At 46.8% G+C, this 12,251-nt stretch overlaps 1 protein-coding gene across 2 annotated transcripts in view; it reads left to right on the forward strand.

Moving 5' to 3' along the window:
• Positions 1 to 12,251, forward strand: part of LOC100757073 (kalirin) — a 528,077-nt gene that overhangs the window by 390,034 nt on the left and 125,792 nt on the right. For both annotated transcript variants that reach the window (XM_035444595.1, XM_035444596.1), the window contains exon 34: positions 9,160 to 9,406. In XM_035444595.1, coding sequence (XP_035300486.1) covers positions 9,160 to 9,406 — 247 coding nt within the window. The remainder of the gene's footprint in view (positions 1 to 9,159; positions 9,407 to 12,251) is intronic.

The raw sequence follows: 12,251 nt of genomic DNA on the forward strand, positions 1-12,251 counted from the left end.
GTGGAGAGACTCTCCAGACATCAGTATTTGAGTATCTGCAAGTTCCTTGGCTTCTCTGATGAATAATTGTCAAATCTACCCAAAATGTTTATGTTTGGCTGCTAGTGTTCTGGGAGCTGAGAGGCACACAGTGGTAGCCATTTCCCCCTTCGGTTTCCAGGCCTGTGTTGACTTTCAACCTTCCAGAACAGAGTGGATAAGATAGAGACAGAACAAAGGGTCAATACAGCCTGTCAACCTTCCTCCCACCTCACCTCCATGTATACAAACTCACACACGCATGCACACGCGCACAGTGCTGCCTGGTGCTTGTACTTCCTGTCAGGGGGCTGTGCTAAGCTAACTGACTGCAGGAACTAATATCTCATCTCTCTGTTGTACTGTGTCAGATACTTCCATGTGTCAACTTTCTGTCATTAAAAAGTTAAAATTAATGAAAACAGATTGACTTCTCCTATACATGATCACCTACACAATCTCCTAGTCTCTTGGTTCTTATAGGTTATAACTTGCCTTGTATAATTTTTGTCACATTTAGAGGTTGGTAGAGTTATAGCTATATCAAAAAAAAAAAAAAACAAGGTGAGGTGATTTAAAAGGGAAGGGTCTCAGGGCAAAAGAACTATGGGGCTTGGAGACAGTGGTAGAAACAGCCAGTGCAACAGACTGTAGCCAGGCTGCTTTGTTACACGTCAGGCAGCGATTCATGAGACACACTCACTGGTGTGCTCCGTGGATAGTTATTGAGTACCTGCTACATATCAGGCATTGCTCTAGGCCCAGGAGATGGACAAATTTAAAGGGAAACTTCTACTCAACTTGATCTTATATCCTGATGCGGGTATAGGTGACAGACAACACATCAATGAAAAGTGGTCAAGGTAGTTAAGCAGGGCTATTTTCCACCATGAATATAGAAACAGTCTACTGTGGAATACTAGAGCTAGTAGGTCTCTGAATCTGATTCCTCCTCCTAAGAATGAGGATTCGGGTATGAAGAAGGAAAAGGAATTGAGATCACATACAAGGAGCTCTGGACCAGCTCTCAGGCCTCCTGATTTCCCCTTCCCTTGTTCTTCCAACTATTAATTACTGTGTAGTCCATGAGACCTTAGAGGCCATGGAGCTTTTTAAGCCTGTGGAAAACAGATGAGAAATCTTCTTCCTTTGCTTTGTATGGTGCCAGCAAAACAGATCAAGCACATCCTGAGCTGTAGACTCTTAATTAGACCTGGCAGTTCCCTGGGCTACCATGCAAATTGAAGGAATCCCAGAGCTGGGTGATAATATTCCTAATTCATAATGTTGCTTTTCACAGTTGCTTCAGACATTATAATCAATTCAAGATAGATCACAGCAATAAATTCTAAAACGACTTAATTTCCAAAGAGCTCATCTGAGTTTCCCAGTATTGCAGGCTTGGGGGTTTAGAGGCGTTTTGAAGCCACCATGTAGAGGCATCATCAGCCATGGGGTACTTTTCCAAAACTTCAGTGGTGGACCTGTCCATCCACTGCCCTTTCTTCTCCAACTAGCATGCATTCTGGAATAGCTGCAGTTTTTCCTCCTAGTGACATTTATTGATTTGTTTTCAAAGCTATTATTGTTGGTGTTATTATTACTTTCATTATAAAACTAACAGGTAGGTGAGAAACACTGGACAGTACTGAGAATAAGGAAGCAAAGAGGAAATTACCCATGGGCTGTGATCAACAAAGCCAAGGGTAACATGCTTGAGTGTTTCTATGAATAATGATATTCTTTACATAATTATGTATGTAACTATATAAACTTGGCTTGTTTCTTTGTTTGTACATTATGCAAGATACACAGTTTGGGTGCTATTCCAAAGCTTTATAAGTAGCTGATGGCTGAACCAGATGTGACACACACCTTTAATCCTAGTACTAGGAGGCAGAGGCAGGTTGATCTCTGTGAGTTCAAGGTTAGCTTAGACTACATAAGGAGTTTCAAGACAGCCAGGACTACACAGAGAGACCCTGTCTCATAAACAAAACCCCCAAATTTATTTTTGACTGGACATATGTCTCACCTTTAATAGTACTTGTTCTTACAGAGAACCCAGGTTCAATTCCCAGCATCTACAAGGTGGTTCACCACTGTCCATAACTCCAGTTCCGGGATACACACGATACAAAAATACATGTAAGCAAAACACTCACACCCATAAAATAAAATAAATCTAAAAAACTTCTTAAGTTAAAATTTTTAAAAAATCTAATGACCGGAGTTGGGCAGTGGTAGCATACACCTTTAATTCCAGCACTCGAGAGGCAGAGGCAGGCAGATCTCTGTGAATTCAAGGGTAGTTGAACAGAGTGAGTTCCAGAACATCCAAGGTTACACAAAGAAATCCTGTCTCACAGAAAGCTAAAACATAAATAAATAATCTAATGACTGCCTAATTCATCATTCACTTACTGGATGTATCGTAATGACTTAACCAGTTGTTCTCTTGGTGGATTTTTACATTTTACTTTTAAGGGGCTTTGTGTGTTAGTCTTGTAAAATCTTTCCTTTTTGGAAGATTGCTGATACAGGTATCTGCATTCTAAAGCCATAGAAGTGCAGTGGCTTTAGTCTCATTCATGTGCCATTGGAATACACACGAGGCATTTCTGGTAAAGGCATTGCCTAATGAAAAGCTCTGCCCTCTGCTGGTAGAATCCAGGTATTTAACAAGAGGTTTGGTCTGGGAGAAGGAAACAAAGTCTTTGGGCAGGGGCTAGTGGGTCTTCAGGGCCCTTGAAACCCTGTCAAGTAGACATGCTCCAACTCAGGCTCTTCTAAGGCCAGCTCTGGCTCCCCACCTGGCCTGAGGAGAGTTGGGGAACACACAGAGGCACTGACACTGTGGCCCTGAAGTGACAACAGTAGGAAGCTAGGCAGAGCACTGTCCTGGCTCCCTGGTGCCCCTGAGAGTCCATGAGGAAACGACTGTGTTCCCGTTCTGTAGAGTGAAGATGCTCACTGGGGTGATCCAGCTTATACTGTTTGTGAAGAAGAGGCTCATTTCACCTCCCAATGCTAAGCAAGCAAAAACAGACCTAAGCAAACACAGTCATTTCTTTTTAAAGTTTTTAAACCTTATACAGCTTTACACCAAATTTGCATTTCTAGTATCAACTATATTTTACACACTTATCCACCACCAAAACCAAAATGCCCATGACAGAATTGGAACTAGAAAACCACTTCATTTTATATCCTCTTTCTTAACTCTTGTCTTTTACTTGCATTCCATCCCCTCCTCATCCCTTTATATGCAGATGGCTACCAAAGATGGCTCCAAAGTGTCCCTGCATGGGGAAAAGTCCTGGAAAGAAGGCCAGGCTAGCATCTGGACAAGGAGCGTCCTAACAGGCAGGCTATCGAGGGTAGAGGAAGCCATGTCTACCTGGGAATAGTCAACATGGGAACAGATCTCACCAGAAACGTCTAGCAATGGCAAAATGTGGGCTTAGATGAGAACTGGGCTCACAGCTGGCAGTCTAAGGAAATGCAGGTAGACAACATCAAAAAGTTTTAGCAAAGGGGCTGGAAAGATGGTTCAGTGATTATGAGCACCGGCTGCTCTTTCAGAGGACTAGGGTTTGATTCCCACCCAGCACCCATGTGGTGGCTCACACCATATGGAACTCTAGTTTCAGAGGACCAAGAATGAGGGGTGAGTGGCCATCCAGGACTCACTGATAACAGGAATAAACGGAGGCCGATTCTAGAAATGGGGATTTGACATTAGGAAAAAGAAAGAGTGAACAAAACACATCTGACTTCATGCTAAGGCCCCCAACATTTCCTTACTTAGACTACTAAATAGAGTTTAACCAAAAGTTAAGCATCTATGGCAGATAGTAAAATATATATCCCATAAAAATATGATACAGCCTCACAATTTTGATCAGGGAGTGACAGGGCTTCCTGAGGCCTAAGAAGCCACAGGAGACTTAGGGAGAGCCAGGGGAAGGATGGGCATCTTCCCTGAACACCCCTGATGTAAACAGATAATGCCTCATCAGTGGGGACATTGTGGATACAGAGAATGGATGCAGGGGTACTTCATAGAGAAAAAGAGAAAACAGTGTATTGTCACAAGAAGTCAGGCAGCATGCTAAGGCAAAGAGGTAGAGCTCACATTTAAGTAGAGAGAAAACACTGGCTCAGCAGAGCCTGTTTGTCTCCTGAGATTCTCTGAGGCAAGAGAGGAGCTGGTGACTGATTTGTCCTTTTGTGGGTCGGAAGAGAAGGCTGGTAGTCTATGTGCTATCTGTGGACAGGCCACCAACTACAGAAGGGAGAACCAGTGTGCATAGAGCCATGAAAAGGAGGAAGAGGTGAGCTCAGAAACTGGCGAGGGATAAAGCTATCTATGCTCAAGAGTGGGTGCACGTCCAAGGAACTGACAAACAAAGCATGGGAAAATACATCTGTATGGGAGAAATAGAAGAGGTTGGGATGGGGACCATGGTGCTGCCTGCCTGGGCTTAGATGGGCTCTACCCTGGGAGGGATTAAGTGAGCAAAAGACAAAGCTAATGGGCAAGCAAGAAGTGGTGACTTTCACAGCGGGTGTCTATGTCTCAGTGGTTAATGAGTCAAAAGAAAATAAGTGACAGACAAGCTGTGTGCAGCATCAGATACACCATAGGAAATAAAGCTGTCAGAGGAAAAGAAACACCAGAAAACACAAAGGGATCATCTCTAAAAAGAAACCTTGAAAACGATGCCAAACACAAGGAACATCCATTCTATAGACCTGGGGGGGGTGAGAAAAATATATACAAAGAAATACAGAATAACACCACACAATTTGCCAAGGACAGCACCAACTAGTTCTTAAGAGGCTCTGAGGAACAAAAGAGTTACATAGAGATGCCATTTGGAATGATTTCTACATCATAAACATAGAGCTGATTCACACTCCTGAGACCAAAGATGAAGTGAGCTTCTGGAGGGAGTGAGAACTTCCCAGATATGTCCTGTGGAAGACCAGGAATCCAGGCAGCAATGAGAGTGTGGAGTGGAGAGGCACCTCCAATCCTAATGACACTGAAAGAGGACGAAGAAACAGGAACTAGGTTCCCTGGGTCTGTAAGAGGGTCCTTCTGACACACAGGACCAAGCCAGTCGGAGATGGGAAAGGTGTGTCTGGGCAGAGAAAGGTGTGACAGGGTTGGGAAATGGCTACACAAGCCTGGCTACCTGACTTCAATCCAAGAAGGTGGAAGGAGAGAACCAACTCCACTAAAGTGGTCCCCTGACCTCCATACACACCATGCACATGCAAACATGTCTAAGAAATGCGACTGCATGGGTGACAGAAGTTCGTTTTACTGGTTAATGAGCTCCGTGCTCTATGAGATTAACTTCCGTTAGGTGTGAGCCATCACAGTCAAGGAATCACGAATGCATCACATGTGTGCCAAGATGTCTTGTCCGCTCTGCTCTTGACCTGGATTCCTGCGCAGTGCTGCTCACGTGTGAGCTGGAATCCCCTGGTCAGCCTAACAGCCCTCTAGAGCTCTGGGGAAAGATGGGAAGGGACTGTTTGAGGGTCAGCTCTGCCCAACACGGTTTATGCTGTTGTCCCAACACCATTCCCTGGCAGACAGTCTGCATTTCCATTCATGCTATAGGGTGAGACCTCATCCAGTAAATCTTTTTGATCAAGACATGAGGCATGTATTTGAGCCATGATGGTTGTCTTTGTTGGATTTACAGCTTGCATGTGGCTATCAGTTAGGTGGGGGCTCTGAAGAAGCTGTCCCTTGATCCTCTCACTATCCCGCTGTCTGAAGACTGGGCAGCTCTTGAGAAACAACACTGCCATCTACTGGTGCTTTTCTGCAGACACTAGATCTTGGTTTAGGGACTGATTATTATTTTTTTTTTTAACTTGTGGCGGTTGGTTACTAGGTTGTTTTGCTGTGCTAGTGAGGGGTCCCAGTACTTCCAGCATGCTAAGCAAGCACTCTACCACTAAGCAACATCCCCATTGCTCGCTCAATCCTGAACTGTAGACACATAGTCTGGCTCTTTATCCCCCCACCCTTGCAAATCCTTCCCCTCTCTCCTACCCAATAAAGTTTGTAACTTGCCCTAGGAAACAGTAGGCCTTGTATATTTCCAGCTCTTGGCAACCATGGCCTCAGGTTCCTTTGCTCTGTCTCAATAGCCTGCCAAAGGGTTTACAGCCCTCCCCTGGCTTGGCCGTGCAGCCTGAAGGCTGTCAGGTGTACTTCTCACATATGTGTACATGGTCCCAGGAGAAACACAAACCATCTGGCATTAGCACAGAGAAGCTCCTCCACCAAGGCACAGAAGTTCAGCCATAGAAATACTTCAGAATACAAGGATGTCCCCTGGTCATCTAGACCAGGACTCTGTAAAGCAGTGGGTCTCAACCTGTGGGTTGTCACCCCTTTGGGATTGTGTATCAGGTATTTACATTTTGATTCATAATGGTAGCAAAATTACAGTTACGAAGTAGCAGTGAAAATAGTTTTATGGCAGGGGGTCACACAACATGAAGAACTGTATTAAAGGGTGGCAGCATCAGGAAGGTTGAGAGCCGCCACTGGGAAGAATCCATCAGCGAGAGAAGGATTCAGTTTATTGGGCTGTAACCTGGGAATGAGAAAAAAATTGAAATCAAATGCCAGGATGCAACTGTGCCTCCATGATATAGAGTACAGTGCTCAAATATTTATTGCAGAGAATTCTAATTCAGACAGCATGGTGGGACTATTATAGGGCACTCCAAGGTGCAGAGGTCCAAGGCACTGCCTCACTACAGCCAAGCATGGACACATGCCAAAAACAAGTATCCCCAGTGTTGCAAGGTATGAAGGAATGTGGGGTTCATACTAGAAATCTGGATTCGAATTCAACACAGTGTCTGCAAACAACCCTCCAGCCAGTATTTCTCGGTGTTTTAGAGACTGTCTTTTTACAACCACAACAGGAGGCTGTCCCCGTTAAAATATACACCCTTGGATTCTAGCCCCAGCCTACTCTGTTATAATCCGTGGCTGGGGCTTGGTGGAGGGAGGCGAGGCCCAGGACTCTGCATTTCATGAGCTCCCGAAGTGACTTTCAGGGCTATGATCTGGATACCTTGGGGCCTACACTTGCTGGCTGGCATATGAGCTGGTGATGGCTCGTGCACATACTGTTCACACCCTGTTGTGAGCTATTACCTCCCACAACCACCTTCACTGATTCTGGGAAGATGGAACCAGGAAAGTAGGGGAAGAAGCTGGATGCTCATTTAGTGGGGCCACAGAAGTTAAGCGGGGAAAATGAGCCAGTGACCATGATTTCCCTGTCCGCCTCTGTCTGCCCTTCAGACTTCCCTTCCTGGCCTGTGCTGGAAGAACCTTCCCTAACCATGGGATGTGTTCAGCACAGCCATCCTGCCCTTTAGATAGAGGTGATGCCAACTGTCTGCCAGCCTCAGTCTGATAAACATGTGTGTGTGTGTGTGTGTGTGTGTGTGTGTGTGTGTGTGTGTGTGTGTGAGAGAGAGAGAGAGAGAGAGAGAGAGAGAGAGAGAGAGAGAGAGAAGACCTGTCAGATGTCTTCATCATTCTTTATCTAAGTTTCTGAGACAGGCCCTCTTACTGAACTTAGGTTTACCAGTTGGCTAGACCAGCTAGCTAGCAAGCCCCAGAATCCTCTTGTCTCTACTTCTTGGCTCTGGGATTACACGAATGTTTCTCCACGGCTGGCTTCTTACATGGGTGCTGGACATCCAAACTCAATTCCTCATACTTGTGCAGCAAGCACCACTGAGCCGTCTCCTGAGGCCCAACGTCCTAACAGTCAAGTTAGTAGCTAAGACTGCTCTGGTCTCAAGGTTAACCCTACTCACTGTGATGACCCTTGTCCTTCCTCCAGCAGCAGTGCCCCTAGAACGCATATGAACTGGAAGGGCGTGTTGGCATACTGCTGCTGCAGACAGTTCAGCTCCCTTGATCAGAGCTTCACAGACTGAAGCTGAATCCCCTGGGACAGTATGGGAATTCCCTCCCAACGGGAATTCGGGAAGAACCTTGGAGGAGAACAGGCTGGCAGCCTGGGCCTCTATCTCATTCCTTCTGTCCCCTGTCTTTCTCACTGACTCTAAATGCAGCTGCTACTCCAAGACTCCATTCTATGAAGCATGGTACAAACTTAAATGATCCTCACGGATTGGAGGCCAGAGGGAAGGAAGGGAGGAGGGGATACAAACCCCTAAGTGAAAAGTGAGCCACCTCAGGGTGCGGCTAGTAGGGCCTGTGCCCCCTCCAGGATCTCTCCCCTGTTCTCTTCCTCTGCACCCCCAACCCTGCAGAAGGAACATAGGTCATTTAAGCACAGAGTTCAGTACTGTGTGCTTCTAAGTAAGACGCAGCTCCTCTTCTCCCTTTCCCATCCCACTCCCTGGCCCCCTGGGGCTGGGCAAATGCCTATGAGTGAAGCTCCGTCCTTTCTGGTGTTATTGTAGCTTGATTGCGGTATATGGCTCCAGGGAGGTGTGAAGATGAAGGCTGCTGAGTGAGTTAGAAAGAAAGGAGGCTGTGTCATCCATTATTCCCAAACATCACTTATGATCCAGTGACAGCGGGTTAGACACAAAGCCAGCACCTCCGAGTCTGGGGGATGTCAGTGAAGCCCAGGATGCGGTATGGAGTAGAGCCCTTGGAAGGAGGAACAGGCACACAGAGAAGGGGTTTGAAGGCACAGTTGACAGGAAGCTTGACAAAGAAGTAATAGAAGGAACTCTTGAGGGTAAGGAGTTAGAATGCAAAGCCCTGGCTCTGGGCAGGTGCCAGAGCAGCTTCAGCTGAACTGTCTGAGTGCCCGATAGCACTGTGCTAATTGCCTTTTTTTTTTCTTTTCTTTTTCCTTCCTGTTTGTTCCCCACATTTTTCCACCTTTTGCCTTTTCCACTCTTTCCCATCTTTCTTCCTTTTCTTTCTCCTCCTCTCTGCTCTCGCCCATTCTTTGTCTTCTTCTCTCTTGCCCACCCCCTCTCTCTCTCCTCTCTCTCTCCTCTCTCTCTCTCCTCTCTCTCTCTCTCTCTCTCTCTCTCTCTCTCTCTCTCTCTCTCTCTCTCTCTCTCATTTTACCCCTTTTCCACCACCACCTACCAAAGCTCTCAGGTGGATGTGAGCTGACCGTGGTCCTCCAGGACTTCAACGCAGGCCACAGCAGTGAGCTGAGTATCCAAGTGGGACAGACCGTGGAGCTGCTGGAGCGGCCAAGTGAGAGGCCCGGCTGGTGTCTGGTCCGTACCACAGAGCGGAGCCCCCCACAGGAAGGCCTGGTCCCCAGCAGCACCCTGTGCATCTCACACTCTCGCAGCAGCGTGGAGATGGACTGCTTCTTCCCCTTAGTGAAAGGTAGGATGGATTTAAGAGGAGAGTGGTGAGCTCAGGCCAAGTGCCTTAGAACTGGCCTCAAAGTCCACTTTGATTGATCTAGATTTCTCTGAGGTCTGGAAATGGGGAGCAGGGGAGATGCCAAAAGCTTGAAGAGAAAGCTAAGTGTATCTGTGTGGCTTAGAGAAAGACATCCAACCCTTCTGAATCCATCTAGTCTTTACAAAAAACAAAGGTTGAACTGCTGATTACTAAACTCTCTCCCAGCTTTCCCTCTGCCCCATACTACACCTACCCTCTGCCCCATACTGCTCCCTGACAGAAGGACAGATCAACCCCAGCAACCAGCCACAGTGAAGTAGGACTTGGCCATCCCTTTTCCCATTCAGGGTTCAAGGTCCCCTGTCACTCTTTTTCCTTTGATGTGCTCAATGAATATATAGGATGTATTACAATGACTTACAGGCTGTGGTCCAGCTAATCCAACAATGGCTGGCTATGAACAGAAAATCCTAGAATCTTGTAGTCGTTCAGTCCATAAGGCTGGCTGTCTCAGCTGGTCTTCTGTAGATGCTGGAATCCTGAAGTGGTGGCTCCAATGCCAGTGAAGGAATGGACTTGCCAGCAAGGCAAGAGCAAGCAGGCCAAGAGTGGACCTCCCTTCTTACAGTCCTTATATAGGCTTCCGGCAGAAGGGGTGGCCCTGATTAGAGGTGGGTCTTCCTACCTCAAAGATCCAGATTAGAACTGGGTCTTCCCATTTCAAATTAAGCAAATAATCCATCACAGATGTGCCCTCCATTTTAGTTAATTCCAGATGTAGTCAAGTTGACAACCAAGAAGAGCCACCATACATCCATTATCCAAACCTTGGTCTGTTTTCTGTGTACTCTGTGTTCTCTCCATGTGCCTTTTGTTTACTGATGCCAGGGAGGCTAAATGCAGGGCTCTCCAAGAGTCGTCTTCAGCAGGACAGCTTCCCTGTGCCCTGGAAACAGGTTAGCAGTGTAGACAGATGCTCAGGCCCCATCCTCCTATTCAGCAGGTGACCACACCAGCTTGATCCAGGTGACTGATACCCAGTGGGGTCTGAGAACACAGGCTTCCAAAGTCAGTGTGGCCTTGAACTCAGGATTTTACGTTAAGCAAACTGAAGCCCTGAGACTTACAGAGAACTGAGTCTTAGTCTGGAGCTGAGTTGTATAAATGGTCAGATTTTAACACAGGTCAGATATTAATTGTATAAATGGTCAGGTATTAACATAGGGACACCATCAGTGCACACAGAGACACCACAGAGACCCAAGTCAGGCTGCCGGGTAGCTAATAACTTCAAATGCTTGGAAGTTTGGGGATTCCATCTGAGCATGCTGCCCGCGGTGACTTTCTGCTTCTCAACACTAGATGGCGGTAGTGGACTGCCATGTTTGGACTGCTCAGCTCTTCATCCAGCCTCAGGGCAGTTTCCATCGTACTGCAAACTAAAACCTAGATTCCTCTTTCTCACACTATACCTTCACCCTTGGTTTAGTTTTTTTTTTTTTTTTTTTTTTTTTTTTCCCTCTGAGGACCTTGGAGGAACAGCCAGGAAGCTGTGTGGGATTTGTAATTGCAGCTTCCAGGGACTCTGAAATTCTCTGTGTTAAAGGAGACTAAAATCAGGAACTTAGCAAATAGGTCTCTGTTTTGAGTTAAGTGGGGAAAGGTGGAGCCCTTGGTGGACAGATTGTTGTGAGGGTAAAATGAAGGAATAGGTTAAAACACACACACACACACACACACACACACACACACACACACACACACAAATGCTGGCGAATACCAAATCCTGGCACTTAGCACACCTTTGTTGTCATAAGCTGTTGCTTTTGTTTCATTCATCATGAATTGCCTGGAAGAATGCCTACAAACTCCCACAAATCCAGTCAGGGATCATAGAGTATAGACAGGGTAGGAGAAAAAGGCTGGGGAAGGCTGGCTTTTCATAGATCCCAGGCATGGGCTGTTTTCACTGAGGAGGGACTCAGCTTCAGTATGGAGACCAGGGGGAACCTAGACCCCCCCTTCCAGCCCCCTTCCAGTCTAAGGCTGGACGATCTGTGCATACTCTCATAGCTGGGCCCACTACATGTGCAGATGGTTAGGATCAGAGTGTAAGGAGAGCCTTCTGATTAGAGGGAGATAAAGCTAACAATGGGAGCTGAGGACCCGGATAGAAAAAAGAGGGAGAGAAGGGGGGAGGCAAGCAGTTGTGGAACTTTCCAGCTAGCTGTACCAGTCAAAAGGGCTTCCAGAAGTGACCACCATGCCACATACATCGTCCATCTTACTGGCTCTTTATTTGCAGATTGGCCTTCCTTTCCAAGCATAGGCTGGCTGGTTGGACCTACAAAGCAGCAACCTGGGAAGCCACTCTCATGCCCAGCTGAGCTATAAAACTGGGACGGGGTGGGGGGTTGACCAGCCAAGCATGACAGCTTGCACCTATATTCCCAGCTCCTAGGAGGTTGAGGCAGGAAGGTTCCAGCAAATCAAACACTGCCTGGACAACGAAGCGAGATTGGGAGGGGTGAGGTGAATATGACATGATCATGGGCATACCCTACTCCCAGCAGTTAGGGTCTAAGTCATTCTAGAGCGTTCCTGGTGCCCTGTATAACACCATGTTTAGAAGCAGCAGAGACCCAGTGAGCTGCTGCTGTTTGCATCACAGCTAGCCTCCTATTGGCAACCTGGCCTTTTCTTCTGCCAGCCGTGGCTTTTCTTCAGCCGGCACTCTATATTAGAAGTTACCCAGAATGCCTTCTTCTGGCATTGTGGTACCACCACCACCACCCTGTGCATACTTAGCCAGCTGGCTTCTAGA

The sequence above is a fragment of the Cricetulus griseus genome, chromosome 4, assembly GCF_003668045.3.
Source record: "Cricetulus griseus strain 17A/GY chromosome 4, alternate assembly CriGri-PICRH-1.0, whole genome shotgun sequence".
NCBI classification, from domain to species: domain Eukaryota; kingdom Metazoa; phylum Chordata; class Mammalia; order Rodentia; family Cricetidae; genus Cricetulus; species Cricetulus griseus.